General features: G+C 44.5%; 2 protein-coding genes across 3 annotated transcripts in view; one reads left to right on the forward strand and one right to left on the reverse strand.

The window, feature by feature from the left end:
* SLC7A1 (solute carrier family 7 member 1) overlaps positions 1 to 5,432 on the forward strand; it is a 57,158-nt gene extending 51,726 nt beyond the window's left edge. The window contains exon 14 of the mRNA XM_065678451.1: positions 5,212 to 5,432. Within this exon, the coding sequence (XP_065534523.1) occupies positions 5,212 to 5,432 (221 nt within the window). The remainder of the gene's footprint in view (positions 1 to 5,211) is intronic.
* Positions 1 to 19,962, reverse strand: part of MTUS2 (microtubule associated scaffold protein 2) — a 300,838-nt gene that overhangs the window by 10,981 nt on the left and 269,895 nt on the right. For both annotated transcript variants that reach the window (XM_065678445.1, XM_065678446.1), the window contains 6 exons: positions 17,268 to 17,334; positions 10,439 to 10,653; positions 7,340 to 7,445; positions 5,424 to 5,497; positions 3,749 to 3,847; positions 2,200 to 2,319 (listed from right to left, as the gene is read on the reverse strand). In XM_065678445.1, the coding sequence (XP_065534517.1) occupies positions 2,200 to 2,319; positions 3,749 to 3,847; positions 5,424 to 5,497; positions 7,340 to 7,445; positions 10,439 to 10,653; positions 17,268 to 17,334 (681 nt within the window). The remainder of the gene's footprint in view (positions 1 to 2,199; positions 2,320 to 3,748; positions 3,848 to 5,423; positions 5,498 to 7,339; positions 7,446 to 10,438; positions 10,654 to 17,267; positions 17,335 to 19,962) is intronic.

The following is a 19,962-nucleotide window of genomic DNA, read 5'->3' on the forward strand; positions in this document are numbered from 1 at the left end:
CAAGGACAGAGTCTGAGGGTGTCAATAGCAGTGTATTAAGACGTCAGTAAGATGTTTATAGACAGGTACCACAGCCTCAGATGCCCTGTTTTCCCCAAGTTTTGAATTTGACATACTTTATCACCTTAGCTCTTCATTTTCTAGCAGTTTGAATTTTGCTGAATTCAACATTTTTGCAAGAAAACAAGGTAGCACAGGGTAACCTTAGCTCTGTGTGAGCTCTGTTATTGAATTTCACAACCTTTTATAAAGAACCAAAATATGGTGCACTGGAGTTAGCAATAACTCACACATTATGTCACAGGCATCGGTTTTATGCAGTGGTTTCCAGCCTATGTAGGTAACCATGAAGGATGCTCCTGATTCTCAGATAATCTGGCCTATCCCAATACGTTTTGTTAAAGCAGAGCAAATATCTGGGCCCCATTTTGAAATGCTCTGGGAGCTATTTTTGCTCCCTCAATGGTTTTAAGAAGTAGTAGGTATGTCAGCATGAAGCATGGAAGAAGATGTGCATCTCCTACCCTCTCCACTGCAACCCACACCCTATACCATGCCTCTCCTGCCACCTTCATTTCCAGCCTCCCCTTCTACAGACAAGGAGCCAAGCCTGACCCTCTATTTGAAACACCTTCCTGCTCCTCTACAAGGCACCCCATCTTTCACAGCATCTGGAGATGCCCTAGATGTTCTGGCACTTATAAAGGTAGACCTCATAGTAGTCTCATAGACCTTATGGTGGCCTTCCAGTATCTGAAGGGGACCTACAAGGATGCTGGAGAGGGACTCTTCATCAGGGACTGTAGTAATAAGACAAGGGGCAATGGGTTAAAACTTAAACAGGAGAAGTTCAGGTTAGATATAAGGAGGAAATTCTTTCCTGTTAGGGTGGTGAGGCACTGGAATGGGTTGCCCAGGGAGGTTGTGAGTGCTCCATTCCTTGCAGTGTTTATGGCCAGGTTGGACAGAGCCTTGGGTGAGATGGTTTAGTGCGAGGTGTCCCTGCCCATGGCAGGGGGGTTGGAACTGAATGATCTTGAGGTCCTTTCCAACCCAAACCATTCTGTGATTCTGTATACAGAAAGCTTTTGTGCCACAGTAGCCCCAGTGTTACAAAGGGCAGGAGCAGGACTGTGTCTTGTATGTGGTTAATTAGCGAAAGCAGCTCAATGACCGGGAATTATGTAGGCTGTTGTCTGGTTTGTATTTTTTTCAGTAGAACACTACACAGCATGTTTTCAGATGCTGGCTTAGCTCTAGGGGCAGCGTGTTGGAAGGAGCACAGTTGACAAGCCTCAGCTGTAAAAAGGCATTTTTCTGTACATCCACTTCCTCAAGCATTTGTTCAGCAAAATAACCATCAGAGTTCTCAAATTTCCCTGCAAATGGAAACAAATCTTGCTGAATGCTGTGCTGAACCAGCTGCCCTGGCTCCCCAGCTGAGGCATTACCTCACCCTCCCACCACACTGTACACTTACTGTCACTGTAGGTTATGCCTTACAAAATGAACCTGCTCTCCAATGAAAATGGTAATTGATGGTGAACTGGGGAGTTCTGCATTAGGGACCGCCACAAGCAATGGGTGAGAAAACAGTGTAGACTGCAGAAAAGCATTACTTTGGGGATGAAGAGACCTTTCCTAGCATAAGCCTTGCTAGGGACTGCTTGCTGAATATTGCCAATTCATACTCATGGCCTGGAGCTCCCTAAATGCCTGCACAAGCATCAGCAAGACACATGTGGCTCAGTCTTCCTCTACTTGCCCTTTCCAGCCCTAAACAGTTACCTGGCTCCTGTGGTGCAGGTTGGGGTGCAAAATGAAGTCCTGGACTACCACAAAGTTCCACTTCTTGTGTTCTTCCTGCACCACTTCCCTCACTGGCTAATGTAACAGGCTGAGGAAGTGTTGCATGAAAAAGCAATACAGATCAATGGATGTGTGGGAGAAATCTAGAGTGTCATCGGTGGGTGAAGGGATGGGAAAAGGTCTCAATTTCTGAGTGAAAACCTGAGGCATGGTATAGTTATGTAGGTTGACAGTGGAACCACACAATATAGAGCCATTTATGAACCCTTTTGACTGTGTCTTGCCCCAACCTCATGTGTTTCCTCACCTTTTTAAAGTTCATCTGCTGTAAGCAAACTTCTACTTTATTATCTCTCTGATGTCTCCTCCAGAGGAAAAATGGTAACTCACCTGTTTTTCTAGGTCCATAATCATCTTCTCCTGTTGGTGAATCTGGTGGTTCTTCATTTCCAGAACATGTTTTAAGCTCTTCAGATCTTTCTCTAAATGCAGATATGGAGCTCGTACAATCTAGAAATATACCAGACATTCGGATATCTGTCAGCCAAAAACACATCTCCATAAGATAAAGTTTCCTCAATGCACCCAGTGGTTTGGGAGTCTCAGGGATGTGAAAACCACCTAGACCTGGGCCTCTGCAGCCCATCGGGACCTTGATATTCTCTCCTAGAGCACCCCTTTCATTGGATAACCAACACTACCTTTCTTTTGACCACCTTTATGGCTAGAAGGATGGGATGCCAGGTTGTTCAGAAACCTCATTCCTATTCCTAGCTTGGGAACATAGCAGGTCTTGACAACCGTGTTTTATGCTTGTGCAGGGATTTTGGCTTGGAAAAAGCACAAACATGAAACTGAGGAAACGAGACAAGGGGACTGGAGTTGTAAACCCCAGTGTTCTGTCTTGCCTGCCCCACAGCATCGCAGTGCCTGTTAACAAAGATCAGATCTAGTGAGAAAAGGTTCTTCTTTGGCTCAAGAAATTCAGATGCAGGGGATACTAGGGTTAAACCCATGGGGAAAGGATGTACTCTGAGTATACTCATGAAATATTGTCTCTGACTTAAGCTGCTCTGGATTTTTCTCAGTGTAACTCACTCCAGTGAGCTGCTTGGTGGTGCTTGGCATTAACATCACTGTGACACAGCAGAATTTGTCCTTTCATGTAAATTAAGTACTGCAGTGGAGGTGGAAAGGGACTGATGCTGCCTGTTTCCCATGGCCAAGCCTGGTCCAGACATTTTTGCTCCTTTCCTAAGGAGTTATCGAGCCCCTTCCTCACACCACTATTTTCATTCTATCCCTTCTGTTATCTTGATACAGCTGCCCATGGGGTTGTGCTGTGCACACACTGAAATGCCCCAAGGGTTCTTTCAGGGTTATTTCATTTCAGATTAATTGCAGCATTTATTTACACACTGTAAATAAACAGCAGTGCCCCAGCAGACATCAGTTGAATAAATACTTCATATGGCAGGACTGTCCCTTGCAAATCCAGGGAAAAAACAAAAAAAAAAAAAGGAAAAGAGGGAATGCAGAGGATATCAAAGAAGATGGTTCAGAAGGCACACACACACAAACCGCCAAAACCAAACCCCCCAAAATCCTAAGTGTGTGAAGACATTAAAGTAAAGAGAGGAAGAAGGGAAAGAGGACAGGCAGCAGTAAGGATATACTAGATGGAGTTAATGAAATGCTTTGGAAACAGAACTAAAAATGCCGGGTGAAAGAATAAAGAAAAACAAGTAAAATCAGAAAATGATGGACCTAGACTAAGGTTTCTGACTCCTCCTCAGAGCTCAGGATTTGGGGTCTTGTCTGGGGTCTGCTCCCCCAGTGCCTGGGATAAGGATCCCACTGCTATCCACTGAGCCATATAATGTGAGTCGTACTTAGAAACGTCTAACTTGATGACTGTATAGCTGTAGTGGCCATCTACCTTCAGTTGTTCCTCTGTGTTTTTCTTCAGAGCCTCTTCAAATCGGTCTGCTTTGGCCTTAAGAGATTGGTTCTGGAAGGTGAGGGTGTCTATCTGGTCCTGGAGGAGAGACACACCAATGAACACACCAGCCATGTTACCACCCCTCTTACATTCATACAAGTCAATTTGCTCTGTGGAACGACCAGGGCAGCAGGACGAGGCTTAGAAGGCCCTGCAAGGTAGGTTCTTTTACATAAGGCCACTTGAACACAGAGTGGGCTTTGTGATAACCCAGTGCCTCAGGGAATGCTGAAATCCCTGCAATGCCTGAGGCTGGCTGACACTGCCTGGCACTAGTTCATTAAATGTCTTTGATGCTAAATCACCCCATCACTTTGCGCTGGATGAGAACGAGCATGTCCTTCCTTAAGAGAGCTGGCATTTGCATCGCAGGCATGAAGGAGATCATTTGTACAGCCCCTAGAGTCCGAATGAGGTAGTAGATATCTCCTCCCTGCTTCTTTTCTCTTTCTAGCCTTAAAACAAGGTAAAAACCAAGGAGTTAGTGGTGTGGGCTTTAAATGACTGTCATTTCATCTCAGAGACTATAAATAGGAACAACATGCTATTTTATGTCATTTCTCTTAGCATCAAAGGCATTCCTGCTACCTCTCTCTATAAAACACCTGTAAAAGCCACAGTTGCTGTGAAACTGGTGTTCTTATCTTTCGTATATGTAATTGCTTGGCTGTAACATTAAATCAGTGCTTATTGCAAAACTGCTGACATGCCTCGAACTGTCAGAGCAGATGAGGAAGGCAGTGACAGTTGCTGCGTGCAACAGTATGTGCTAGTCAGGGGTTTTAAAAGCTGTAATTCATCTCTGCCTACAAAATCAACCAGAGCCTGCATTATTTGCTGTGGCATCTTTACTTGTTCAGACAGGATTTCCGAACTCAGTGTGAATCTCAGGGGCATGCTTCTGCCCTCCACTCCTTGGGATTTCTTCATCTAGAGAGTGAGAACAGCATAGAAATAGGACGATTGAAAAACCCGAGCTTGAGCGTGGTGTTAAACAGTTGGATGTGGGAGTTGTGCAGGACTGACCCCGGCTGGCCATAGCCTGGCTGTACCAGGGCCAACCCTGGTCCATCCCGCACCAGGAGCCGCATTGCCCTCCAGCAGGAATGAAGATGTGTCAACGCCGTGGGACCAGCTTCTGAGCGTTCAGCCAGGGGGAAAGAGTTTAACGCACAGGCACAGGGCCAGGCAGGGAATGGTCGGCGTTTCTGAGCGTGCCAGAGGGTACCATATAGACAAGGTGATGCTCGCAGCCACCTCAGGTGCTGAAGCCCTCCCCACCATGCAAGGAAGTGCTCAACTTCACAACTCATGCCAGGCCAGCAGGGTCAAAAAGACATTTCTTTGCTTTATCCAGCTGACTTATTGAACCTTCAGGTTTGCCCTCTCTTTTCTTTCAGATAGCGTTGTGTTGAACCAGACAAGAGGGAGGAGAAAACCTGAAGGGGCACCTTTTCTGCTAGATCCCAGTTTGGACAGGTGGAGGACAAGAGGAGCTATAGCTGGTAAGAAGCAACAGCCTGTTGTGCTGGCAGCCAGCAGTGGGGATGGGGCTGCCCTGTCGGCTGCTCCACAGCATCACTGCAGGGGTGGGAATAACAAAACAGCCAACCTGGAGTGAGAGCCGCAGTTTTTCAAAGTTCTCCTCCAGCTGTGCCTTTTCCAGTTTGTGAGCAGCACTGAGTTCTGGGGAGGAAACACAGACATGACATTGCTAAGTGCAGTCCAGCAAGCCAGGCTCTGGAAGCACAGACATCATTAGCCACGTGCAGTTCGGGATGCAGTTTTAGGACATGGATGTTGAGTAGGAAACTAGTAGTAAAACACTCCGAAACCTTAGGTAAATTGGTTTGGGGATCAGAATTTCCTGATCCTTCACTGGATCCTCTATTTCTACATGACCAGATTCTGATTCATCAGAACTGCTCAGAGTTCCCAGCTCCTGGGAGCTCTGATCTGAACAGAGTCAGTCTGACAATGGATCATTTACCATTCAGAGTGAATACCCCCACATCAATGATTTTTAAATTAGATATATTTAAAAGCTGGGGTTGCAATTTATTTGGGAAGATAGAGAGGCGGGTCAGTGACTCAGATGCAAAACTGCAAATGATTGTGATTTTCCAGGAGCTGTGACAGATGACCTGTGAGGTTTATTCCACTAGTGAGACTGACAGAGCCCAAAGACAAATAAGCCCCCTATTTATGCTACATAATTAAAGGTTTCATTACTAGAACAACTCACTCTGGACTTAATAATAACCAAAAGTTTAATAACCAAAGTAGAATAAAATGTAATGTCTATACCAATGGCATGAAACTGTCATTCAGTACAGTTCTTCCTTTTTAAACCTACCTTTTTAGTATATGGACACTCTATTTTTTGTGTCTTTACCCTCAACCCCATGGGGTTCTCCCGTCTGACCTTTGCTCACTAGCCACTATAACAGCAGCAATAATACTGATGCTCTGATGCCCTGTACAGCGCACTAGACTGCAGCTGCTGCAATGCCTTTTCCATGCACAGGAGGGCATTTCGTACCGCACCAAGGGTAGGGAGCACAAACTTGACCACAGCCAAATTTTATCATCAGGAAACACTGACAGAAATGGACAGATAAGAATATTCTTAAGCAAAGAACAGCTTTCTTTTTTATTTTTTATTTTCAAAATTGTATATGTTAATTTGAAAATAGTAGGTTAGATAGATACCATCTCTGCCTAGAGCAGAGGGGAATAGACTCTTCTCACATTATGCTCTAGGCTGTGTCTCTAATCAACACAGTGCAGAGCTAAGCAATATGGGTCTGTCTGGGGAAAGCTGTGGGAAAACCTGCTTAGAGCTATTTAAAAATTAGACTCTCATGCTTCTATGTAAAAAGATCTAAAAAAAAAAAAAAAAAAAGAAGAGGATTGTACAGATACCGTTACATATCAACTAAGGCATATGCAAAGACATGTATTTAGGTACTGAACTGTTAGGGAGGACACAGCTCTGTCAGCAGCATCAAATCGCATGGCAAACCCATAACACAAAATTCTTTATAACAGTGCTGAGGTGCTGATTTGCACCAGCATGTGGCTTTGGTCTGCTCAGCACGGCCACATCTTTTGCTACTGAAAATTGTGAGCATTGTTTTTAGAAGCAGTGTAGGCATTTAAACACCCAAATTCAGAGATGTTCAGTGAGCTCTGGCTTCCCAAGGATTAGGCTCTTGAGAGAACTCTCTGTGTGAAGTGAGGTGGAATTTCACCTCTGTGTTCAGTGACCCATGGAGAAAGCCTTATCTTTGGCCTGAAGACCCCTAAGACAGTCTCAGGTCCAAGTCAGATGCTGCACACATTGCACACAGCTCTCCCTAATGCCTAGCACAAACCTGGTGGTCCCCCCCACCATGAAAGCTCTAGACCCACACAAAGTTTCTGTATCCCCTGTTCTGGAGGAAGAAAATCCGGGCTTATATGTTCTCACTGCATTGCTAATCCTGCTCTGGAATAGCTCTGTAGCCAGAGTTGTCTTTGTCTTACCTTGGATTTTGCAGTCATTCTCATCCTGCAGCACTGTGATGGCAACTATGTGGTTATTTTCCAGCTGTAACATTGCAGCTTCATGTACAGCTGTAATATCTTCCACCTGCTCCAACGACAAGGAATGGAGACATAGAGGCAAGGTTAGACATGTTGTGGCCTGCCAAGAAGCCACTGATAGAGAGCTCCAGTGAGCTGGAAACAGGAGAGGCATCTACTGAGAGTGACACTTCCAGTACCTGAGACAGTTTTATTCATTACAAAACAGGCATGTTGACACCTTGAGTGGTAGTAGTCAATGCTGATAGTGGTTTTGTTCTTTTAACTTAATGGTGATAAAAGAGATACATAAGAAAGAAAAGGCAAAAAAGCTCTTAAGTGAAGAAGCCATTTATGAAATGTTCAGAAATCTCAACATCCATTAATCTAAATTGATGGCCTGACTCCCTCTGATGGTCAGAAATATGAACAGTACTGAGCTATCCTGGCTTTTGTCTTCACAGCACTTTGCTGCAATGATTTTTATTGTAAAGTCTTGAATTAACTTCCCTGGAAAGTGCCCATGAATTATTCACAGTTCTAAAATATTTATTTCTACAGAAACATTGAAATTATTATCAGTGGGCACGAAAAAGGAATTGCAATCTATCACACCTCCTGTTGAAAAAGAGTATCCTACAAAGTCATCGATACCCAAATCCCTATGTCCTCTTGAGTCACGTATTTTGAGTCCACATCAATAAACTGATGGGAGGTATGACAGCACCTTTTTCAGTGCAGACACACAAGTTCTCAGGTCGGTGTGGAAGTAAGCAAGACGTCAGTGAAGCCACAAATCTTCCTGGTGGATAGGAGGATGACCATGAGCCAGCAATGTGCTCTTGTGGCCAAGAAGGCAAATGGCATCTTAGGGTGCATTAGAAAGGGAGTGGTTAGTAGGTCAAGAGAGGTTCTCCTCCCCCTCTACTCAGCCTTGGTGAGGCCGCATCTGGAATATTGCGTCCAGTTCTGGGCCCCTCTGTTCAAGAAGGACAGGGAATTGCTTGAAGGAGTCCAGCGCAGAGCCACAAAGATGATTAAGGGAGTGGAACATCTCCCTTATGAGGAGAGGCTGAGGGAGCTGGGTCTCTTTAGCTTGCAAAAGAGGAGACTGAGGGGTGACCTCATCAATGTTTACAAATATGTGAAGGGTAGGTGTCAGGATGATGGAGCTAGGCTTTTTTCAGTGATATCCAGTGATAGGACAAGGGGCAATGGGTGTAAACTGGAACATAGGAAGTTTCACGTTAACATCAGGAAGAACTTCTTTACTGTAAGAGTGACAGAGCACTGGAACAGGTTGCCCAGGGGGGTTGTGGAGTCTCCTACACTGGAGATATTCAAGGCCCGCCTGGACAAGTTCCTGTGTGATGTACTGTAGGTTACCCTGCTCTTGCAGGGGGGTTGGACTAGATGATCTTTTTAGGTCCCTTCCAACCCTTGGGATTCTGTGATTCTGTGATTCCTTCCCAATCTCATACTGAGGCCAGAAAGAGGTCCCACTGCTTCAAGCTGCCCAACACACTGCACCACACACCACACTGCACCACACACCACACTGCACCACACACCACACTGCACAGAGCCATCACGGGAACAGGGATGCAGCTGGAAGAAAGCTGTGGGCAGCCTGTGTTCCTGTGCACCCACTGGGTTGAGACTCCTTCAGTAAATTGCTAATAGACTTGGGTAAAGGCAAAGTAAGCTCCCTAACGATGGTGTTTTGACATGCATCATTGAAGAAAATATAGTGAGAGCTGGTGATCAAGGTGCCGTCAGTGGTCCAGAGCAGTTTTGCATCAATCTGCTTTTTTTGGGTTTTGTAATCACGGGGATCTTATTCCCTTCATTTAACACATTATGTGTGATAACTAGCAATGCAGAGGATCAAACTAATTTGCTTTTACAATGAAACAGCTGTTCATTGCAAATTAACTTGACTTTAAACAGTTTTTTTGCTCACTGTCATGTGAAATAATGGCAGAAAGTTACTGCAGCTGAGCATGTCTTGAATGGAATAAATGTTATTTCAATGCACTTAACTGTCAAACACATGTGTTAGATTACCCCAAAGAAGCAAAATTTCCACCCATATTGGGAAAAGCGTGCTCTTAGAATGAAAGATAGGCCTTTAACATGGAATTTAAAAGTATCCAAACTAATTTTCATAATAGCGTGGGAGACAACTCGGTGGTGAAGAACTGTTTGCAAAACAATGAGGACTCAGCCTGCCGGAGACATTGCAGGGAGAATAAATAACGAGCAGAGAAAGAGAGGCTAGATGACTCAGTGAACTACTAATGGGATAGGGACTATCACTTCTCTTTTCCCAGATCACGGTGTCCTTGTACATGATGTCTGTGTGCTGAAACCTCGAGAGCATTGCCATGTTCTTTACTTTGCCCTTGCTTAAGTCTTTATTCATACTCTAATTGCTTCTTAGCTGAGCAGCACCCCATAGGAATGATTTGCTCAACTCCAACATCTTCAGAAGGTGAAGGATTCTCCTTTCACTGCCACCATCATTGGCAGGTTATTTATCTAGAAAAACAATTAAATAGGTTCCAGATGGTCTGCAGGGATTTATCTGTCTTCTGTGTGTTTCATATCCACATCCCAAATGACTCTGTTAATCTTGCAGTGTAACCTCCTGTCTGCAATTTTTCATAGCAGAGAGACTACTGGGAAGCAGCTCTTTTGGATGCTAATTCCAGCTTTGCCACTAACTGACTCTATAGGCTTGATTAACTCAGTTAACCCGTGTCATGGTTATTTCTGGCTATAAAAAGAAGCTCATGAGTTAAGTGCCTCTACTGTAATTCTGTCTGGAACCAGTGCCAGCTCAGCAGTGTCAGAGCTGAACGACTCTGGTCCCTCAAGTAGGCTTGCTCATTTTGGCATGCTCTGAGCTGGGTGCTTCTCTTCCTCTGAGCAGTGGAAGGAAGAACAAGTCATCAGTTTGGTACCTGTGTCTTCATGTTGGACTGTTCCATATATTTCATTAGCTGAACTCAGTACTGGCATAGTCTACTCTTCAAAGGGAACAGGCAAGAGACTGACCTGGTCCTGATGCTGCAATTTGACTTGCTCCAGCTGCAGCCTGTGCTGCTCCTGCAGGCTCTCCCTCTTGGTCTTGTACTCCTCCTGCAGCCGCTGCTCCAGCACCTGCAGCTCCTCCTGCTGCTGCTTGTGAAGCTGCTTCACCTCTTCCTCAAAGCGCCTCTCCAGCTCCTCCTTCTTGCTCTGTAGTTTCTTCCATCTTGCTGTGTTGAGAGCTGTAGAGACAAGACCATACAGTCAGGCTCTGAAGTCCATGGGAGCAAACAGTGGCATCAGATCTACTAATACAGCACTGAGCAGAGTTCTGACTCTGAGGTTCCTGTGATCCTCCAATAAGACACCAATAAGCTCTGGCTGTTGCTTCTTTCTCTGTCCCTTTCCCTCACGCACACACAAATACATATGTTTGATTGCAAAACTGATCAGATGAAGCATAATAATAATTAGAGGAAGCAGGGAACTCCATGGACCTGCAGGCTGACTGGATGTCCCCTCCTGGCCAGCACAGTCTTGGATGCACAAATCAAGGCTTTGGGGCTTTTACTTTGCCTTGGATACAAGAAACAGCGTGTGAGACAGTCATTTGACACAAAGCCTATCAACTGGGATACAAGACTTCTCTCAAACTGCGATCATGACTAAGGCCCCGACTCCCAGCCATGTGCCAGGAAGGCGGAAGCTGCCTGGGCTCTGAAGGCACATCCTGTGCACATGTTATGCAGGGGGTGTGATTGACCATTTGACCAGGAGAAGGGGATGTAACTCATATGTCCCATTTTCCAGCTGTTAGAAGCTGCTCACCCCATAAACCTGTCTTTCACACCAGCTCCACCTCTTGAATCCATTAATGCAGTCTTGCTTAACTTTTTTTTACATTCAAACCACTATCATAAGTGCTTTGTGGAATCAGCGCAAGTGAAAGGCTGGTACTGAAGGCAATCAGAAAATGTGACATTTTTCCTCTTGTGACTAACACAGTGACCATGTCTCTGAATTCACAACCATGTCCATAACTAGTTATAGAAGTGCTACTCCAACACTTCCATCAAGCTGAGGATATTCAGTCTATTTCCCATTTGGTTCCCTCCAGTATTGTTCCTTGGGTCCCTAGACAGCCGTGTCATGAACACTGTGTCCTCACCCTTTTGCTTTGCTGAAGAATGGTTGCAATCAATCCAGATATTGAAGACCTGAGACAAGATGGACAAGGTCAGACAGACTACATTTAGAGAGCAAGTTTGCTGATGCAAAGATCTAAAAGGTAGGAAGTGATTAAAATCATCATGACCATAACATTAAGAACAACACTGTCTTCTCAGAGATGCGTTTTTAAAGGCACTTCCAGACTTTTTTACTGATTTAGACCCAGTGCTGGTTTAGAAAAATGATCATGTTTTGAATATATCATCTGTATTAGCCACTCATCCTTCCTTTGGCATGCACGGACCTGCATGGCATTGTAAATCAGCGGACTGGAAGCAGCTGTCTGCCTGCATAGGCAATTTTCGAATGTTTCAAAACCATATGTATCCTATGACTATATATTTGCTCAGTGTGGGGCATGCCACCCCCCACCCCACCCCCTCCGTGTTTTGCTGTCTTTTTCTACTGTGGTATCAGACTGTGCTCATTTTTTTTCAGGATAGCAACAATTAATCAAAGTTACCTACCCCTGTGAGCACAGATCGTGCTAGGTTGCTGTGGTTGAAGCCTTAAGCGACAACATAGGTACACCTGTGCAAGGTGGTTTGGGTACTCAAGCTAGCCATCCCCTTCCCCATATTTTTCACCCTGTTTAGAGCTCTGCTTCCACACTTACTGGACACCAATATCTGGACAGATATCACTACTGGGGTCCTGTTCGGATCCTGATGTTTCCTGGATCACTAAGAAGGACTCTGTCTCTTTCAAGTTCTCTGCTCCTTACAGAGAAAAAGTGAGCATGAGCTAGTGAGCTTAGCACTGCACCAGCAGCACATAGGAAACTTCCCTACCTGCCTCATACCCAGAATGCAACAGCACAATGTATATGGTCATGAAACGTCTTGTCTCCTGGCAGTTTGGATTAGAGCTCTAAACCCTCTCTCTTGCTTTTTGCTTTTTGATTTTCTTTGGCATACAAAGTGATCCCAGAGCTGGGGGGCAAGGGGTAGTGCTTGATGCTCTGCATTCAGTAGAATTCACACTTACTCAAGCTTTTAATTGGAGCTGTAATGGACCCTGTCTCTCTCCAGCCTCTCTAATGAGATTACCAAGCACACAGGGAGGGCTGGCAATGAAATGACATGCTCTAACCGAAAGAAAGTCCATCTGAAAGGCTTTCTGTAACCTGAAACAAAACTATTCACAAATCAACCCTGATGCAGGTGCAAAACGGAGGGAAGGGGAAAGCAATGAAAGAGGGGCTGCAGGGCATGTTCACCAGGCACCCAAAAATGCTAATTGAAGCCATTGCCCAGGAAGCTTGCCCTATACCAGATACATCTGAATATATTGAATATACATCTCCAACATGAAGGAGTGACCCCTACCACAGTCTCCTAGAGACGTATGAGGCCAAGGACAGAAGTGGTGAGGAAAGACTGAATTTTTTCTTAGACAGGAGATGGACCTTTGGGCCTGGAACCACTGGGGCAGGAATAGCAGCAGGCAGCACCCATGCAGCCCTGCAGCCTCTTACCCAGCTGGGGAGCAGGACCCAGCATGGGAAAGCCTGCCTGGCCACAGGCAGTGTTTAAGCAGCTGTGGCTTTAGAGGGTGGTTCTGGTGAACCAGGCTGAGTTGCCTCCAGTTATATAAATGTATTACTGACATGGAAGAAGACAAACTGAGCTCAACTGCTATCAGCTGTTTTCCAGAAGAGTTACACTTGGGTTTTCTTTTTCTTTCTCTGTAGGTATTTCAGTTGCTGCTTAGAGGCTGGAAATGACTGACATAACACGGCATTTCCCAGGATGACAGCATGCTGGGTTAAATGAGAGCTAATGACATTGCTTCCCTGCTGCCTGAGCACCAAGTGGCTTTTACAGTGTTCAATAAATCAGCAAACCCCATTTCAGGGCCATGCTAGGAAGGTGATGGAAAGGGAGATGTAACTACTAGACTGAGTGTACCACACAAACGGGAGCAGGCTTCCCAGGGAAGTGGTGAAATTGCTGTCCCTGGAAGTGCTCAAAAACTGTGCAGTTGAGGCCCTTAGTGACATGGTTTAGTGGTGGACTTGGCAGTGCTGGGGTAATGGTTGGACTTGATGATCTTAAGGGTCTTTTCCAATATAGTCTATGATCCTAAACCCAGTCCGAGGCAGAGCCCAGCATCTTCAGCCCTGGCACTTTGTGTTTCAGGGAGCAGTTCTCATGGGAAGCTGGAGGCTGGTATCATGTACCCTTGCACAGGGACAGTTTGCTTCTGACATGAGGAATGGGCTCTTTGCCATGCAGACGCTACTCTTCCTCCTGACCCCTGGCCACAGAGTCACAGAAAAATCACAGCCACCTCACTCAGGGTAAAGGTCCTGACTGGGAAGCATACACAGGGGGAGGTGGTACGCAGGCTTTGGCTTTCAAACACAGATAACACAAATTTTAGACTTGACATCTGATGGTCTTTCATTCCTCAAGTACTTACACATCTGCATCCCGCCTCTTAACTCACTTCACATGTCATTTTTCTGGCAGCAAAGGAGCAGGTAATTCTGACATTTCATTTCCATCACTTTGAAGGAAAACAGCTGGAGTTCAAAACCTCTTTATTCCAGGAGTCTCAGTGTTGAATGTTGCAGCTGAAAAGTGCTTGTATTTATAATTTATAAAGATGGATGTCTTGAGCATGGAACAATTGCTTGTCATGTTTTCTGAGCCTTGGTATTTCTAGCAAAATACATGAGCAAATCTTATTGCATAAAATAACAAGTCCCTTAGCATTTATAGAGGCCACATTCCTCCTCAGGGCTGGGAAGGGAGAATCACTTTCCTATTTCACTGCACGCTGATTTCAGATGAAGTGCGATACTTCACAGCAGTGCTGGAGGTAAAGGTGGGTAATGTTATCCAAACCTAAATGTTTTGCCTGCCTCCAGAAGGTGCAGGTCTCCCTAGCCTATTTTACACAGGCTCTGTCACTGCTGTTGCTTAAATAGTGGTTTTACTTACCAAAAGAGATTTCATTAAAAATATGTTCTGACTTTGCTGAACAGCGGATTGTATCTTGCAGTTTCATTGCTTTGTATAGCAGAATCCTTCAGTTTCTGCTGAAGTTAATAAAGACTGTGTGCTTTCAAAACTGGTCACATTCAGCGCTTAAATCATAATTCTGAATTAGAGTTATTGCCTAAACAACTAACTGTTGGGCACATGACCTGTATCAACCCTGGCTAGTCCAGCCTTGCTTTACTGATTCATTCGTTAGAATCAGTGAGTCTCACATAGTGAAATTACACATAAGAAATCAGGAATTTCAGACCAACACCCATGATGTTTAACTGGACTGGTGGTTTTGAAATAAATGAAAGACTACTTGTCAAAGTGACTGAGACAAGTCAGAGCTACAACTTGCTTGCAGTCAAAACGTGCTCTGTAGGTTTTCCCTACACTTCCTCGTAGAATCACCTATGGTGGTTGTTGTCAAATAAATGTTTCATTCTTTATTTGCATAAAGCTTGTCAGAAGATGTGCAGTACTGTACAACATACAGATTCATCAGATAGCGAGACCGAAATAACTCTACTGTAGCACAGGTGGGCTGCAAGTCTCCCATAGCACCCACAGCCCCAGCTTACACTGCTTTAGAGACAGCAAAAACTGCACTGATGAAAACTGCTGTTATGCACATGATACTTGTCGTCTCACCTTGTCCACAGGTTTAAAACACTGGCTGTTTCACAAAATCAAATCTTATAGTTTTCATCCAAGGGAAAAGAAAGAGTCCAACAATCTTTGACTTACACTAAACCCCATAAACATTCACCTTCTGTATGTATGGATACTACCAGGATTTGTACTGCTAACTGAAGTTTTCACACCCTGCTGGAGTACAATACCTGCGTGTGTTCATTTTTTTGTCCATCCCTACTGGGCATGTTGCAGCTCAGGGCTGTATTGAGATGTCATCTTCAACAAGCAGGACAGATCACCAGGCACCCCTGTCACTCCTAAACAGCTTCTGCTCAGCATCTCATTGTCTGACAGAGTGGTGGCTTCCTCAGGAAGAGTGGCCTGTGATAGCTCCTCACCAGTGCACATGCCCACAGGACCACTGAGGAAAGGACTATCTCACACCATCTTTCCACTCTCTGAGAAAGAAAGCACATACACATCTACTGCTTATCTCCCTCCTGAAGCAGTACGGCTCAGATGAGACCTCACACTGCTTTTCCGGAGTATTCAGGGTTCTTACCAAAACCATCCCCATGTACTCCATCAGTTTTCAGTTTTGTGCAGAGGAGTTATCAGTTGCTGTATGCACAAGGGCAATGACAAGAGCAGACACTGCATTGATGCCCTGTTACTTTAACTCCGTGACTCCTTAACAGGCAGTCACTTATATACCTGACAAAGTTCTCCAGCAAAACCACTAGTGATATGTATTCACTTCAGCAGTACAAACTGAGAAAACCCAGCTTGCTAGAAAGAGGTAGGGTGTTTAATGGAGAGCCTAAAGAATGCACCCATGACAACAGCTCCACTGTGAGAGCTGTGGAGATGCAGAGGATGGATGAAGGCAGGCATCAGGGAATAACTGAAAATGCTGTTTTGCTGTTGCTGCAGTACCTTTTGGCCATGGGGACAATAAAGCTCTCTATGAAGCTACGATCAGCCAAGAAAATTCAGAGGGGCACAGCAGAGAGCACAATCTGTTGGGCACCAGCTTTTCTGCAGTGGGTTGTCATAGGCAAGGTGAAGATGAAGCACAGGGAGGACTTGCAGTTCTGCCCACCTCACAGGGGTAACTCGGTTGGCCCCCCTTTGCCAACCGAGTTACCCTCCCATAACATGGCCCAGTGTGTGACCCAGCAACTGGGCTCTCACATGCAGGCAAAGCTGAGAGGCCCCCACTGTTCACAGCTCCAGTCATCACTGGTTTCAACACCTTTTGGTACTTAGGGTGCCCCCTGCCCCAGTGGTCCTCCCTCCCTTCAGGTGCCCTTCACCGTCTCCATTTGCCCTGTGGTTGATGAACGTAATGTCACCTGGGGAGATCTAAGCCCAAAACAATTCAGCCTGTTGGCTCAAGCCAGGACAAAAGCACGTATTCTTCTCTCAATGTCTTTACACCCTGCCTGTCTCTCCTGTCTAGATCAGAAACCAAACAGGAAAAGTGGTGCATGCAGATACACGGGGAATATGCAGACTGTATGAGACAGGTTGCTTTTGCTTTCTTCGAACCAGGAAAAGACCTTAGAGATATTAGTAAGAAAGTTCTGAGCTTGGTGTCCTACAGCTTGTAGCTGAACAGCAAAATATAAGTAAACGATGCATTCCCAGTCACTGGGCACCACAATGGTCCTAGGTTCCCACTTCTCATCACAGCATGCTTTCTCCTTGGTGGTGGTGGTATGTAGTTTGAGAACAGAATCTATGGATCTATGAAGAACAGTTTGCTTAGTAAAAGTGATGCACAATGAGCTCCAGTGTGTGCGGTGATGGACCCGTCTCCACAAAAAAGAGGTAAAATCACAGTTCCCTGCAAAGCCACAAACCCCCTTGCCACTGGGCTTCAGAATACACTTTGTCACATGAATGCAGGTTTCCCAGGATCAGGTCACAGGGAATAACTACTTTTGTTTAAAGTGAGAAAATCACTTTGTTGTTATTTTGCTTGTACTACTTACCAACTTCATCCCTGATCTTTTCAAGCTCGACTCCTAACTCCTTTATTTTCACAAGGGCATTTTCATTCTGTTTAAGGAAAAAGAGAGAGAAATATGTAGTCCCCAGGTTTATCCCAGATAAGCACTTTCACATGTTCATGTAGTAAATAAGATTAGATTGATTCCTCAGATTTTATTTTTTTGGGGCGGTGAAGGGATTATAATGCACTCATTCAGTTTTTAAATCAGTCTTAGGAACCACAACTCACTGGCTACAAATACCTTGTATCTCTATGAATATGTGTACACACACCCACGTGCTCAGGACAGCACAGAATACTCCTGCGTTTCTTAAAATACATTTGTTTTCAATGGCTGGACTGCATGTATAAGTGTTTTTATTAGTTCTGTTAAAACACTTTATTTATGCCCACATTTAACTATCTGTAAGTATAGTAATGTGCTCCCACAGTCAAATTTGCAAAGCAGATTACTGTACTTATACCATTCCAGGTGTGGTGGGCATATCCATAGAGATGCTGCCAATAGACTGATGTTCGTGCCTGTTTCCACATTTAAATCTGGTATTTCATTGTCTGTAAAGAGCAAGAGCTTCTTTCCTCAGACTATCTCGAAAGACATCTGAATACTTAAGGAATTAAAACAAAAGAGCTGGCCAAAGGAAAAGTAAAGCATATTTACATTAACAGTGCTAAGGTGTTATTACTAAAATGCATGGACTTTGACAGCAAATATCCCATGAGTGCTGTGCAAACTGACAAGGAAAAGCCTCAGGAAGGTTTACTGGAGTTTGATTTAGTACAATAAACTCCAACATAGCGGTTCAAACTTAAGGGTATTTTAAATTTGAATGTACCTGAATCGCATTAGGAGAAGGCAAAGGAACACATCCTGCTGGGAAGATCACTAATGATTACGAAAACTAGAGCAGGCTACTATAAATATGTCCCAGGTTAGAAAAGGCCAAGAATCTTTAAAGAACACTACAGAAAAAAATATATTCAAGAGAAAAGGCAGAGTAGTAGCAAATGGAGTTTAAAGGAGTCCTAGAAAGTAAGTCTTTCCATAATAAGCAAGCAAGGCTAATAAAAATCTAGGGCACAGAAAGGATTAGCTCAGCAGCAGGATACATAGCAAATAGAATGGCAAATTAGTTCTGTCTTACCAAAATGAAGGTGGAAAAAAAGAGATTTCAGAGCTTAATGTTTCTGTTTATTTTTCCTGCATCTAATTTCTAACTCTGTGAAGAGAAATTGCACAGCAGCTTTATCGGAAGCTGGAATTTAAATCGATGCTTTACACGTTGCCCTTCTGGGATGATTTCTATCAGATCCATGGGGCACACTTTCTGGAAAGTTTTGCTGTAAACAGAGTAACTAACTGATCTGATTAGAGAGCCTTGGGTACCTGAGGACGCCCAGGCGATGTGGGCATCTTTCTTATGCAGTTATGGGAAGAAGCCAGGCACATGAGGCTGGGCACCTTCAAGCAGCCAGCTCCATACACTGCTGAGTAATGCACAGGGAACTGTGTGCCAGGACTGCAGAGTCCCCAGTCCTGACCAGTTGCATTAGGCTCAGAATAAAATGGAGTGTGTTCTTTGTTTGGTTTTTTTTTAATTAGTAAAAAAGCTGTGAAATAACCAAAAAGTCCTGGATAAATATTGCCTGGAATGTTAAAAAAACAGCCCTTCACTCCAACTCCCCAGCCAGCAGTCTTGCAGGGATAAAGTTTCCCCTTTTGGAGAATACTGCTGCATCTGCCCATACCTTCTGCTAACATCACTGGAGTCATTTTAAGAAGTGTTCTTGACAGATTGCCAGGACTGGTGCCCTTGAAGGTGTGTGTGCAGGGCTATACTGGATACAGGACTTGCCAATGGGAAGCACCCACTCAGATTACCAGCTCCCACTATTTGAAACAGAAGTCTTTTAAAGCTCTGTACAGATCATTACCAGCACCTACAGACTGGCAGAACTCAGTGGGATTGTTACTATTTTATTTACATGAACAAAATTAAAAAGCAAGTAAAAAATGACATACTTGTAAAAAAATAGTTAAAATTTTGATTAAACCGTAAAAAAATACTACACGCTCCTTTCTTTTACATTATGCTTATCTAAAGTTTGTCCTATCCTTGAGGACACATACTTGCTGGTGAGACCCTCTCCAAAAGAGCGGAGAATTGCCATGGTGCCAGCTTAAAAACACTATGCCATAACTTAAGCTCCAGTATGGACACCAGCCCACCTGGCCAGCAGACCCTTGGCTGCCTCCCACCAGAGCAGCCTCTGGGGCTATCTTGAGGAGCCCATGTTAACAGAGCTCAGGTACCTTGGCTGTCATTTTCCTCCCTTGCCAATACTCCTTACATTGCGCACTGTTTTGGTTAGACAATTCTGACTGCAATTTGGTCAGATGTGCAAGGGTTACCCTCAGTGCCAGGGTCTCAAGTAGTACATCTTTGTCAGAGGGTTCTTACAGAGAGCAACAGCATGAGTCCTTACCTTCATCTTCTGCAGGAGGCAAGGGGAAGTTTTGACTAATCATTGTTATCAGCCTCATGGTCTCCTAGGTGTGCAGTGAAATTACAAATCCCTGACATCTCCTGTTGCTATAACCTGTGTTGTCAGCATAACATGATAGGTTTGGACTGCACGTGTTCCTGCATCCAATGTAAACATGACATTAACAC

This window comes from Lathamus discolor, chromosome 4, assembly GCF_037157495.1.
Source record: "Lathamus discolor isolate bLatDis1 chromosome 4, bLatDis1.hap1, whole genome shotgun sequence".
NCBI lineage: Eukaryota > Metazoa > Chordata > Aves > Psittaciformes > Psittacidae > Lathamus > Lathamus discolor.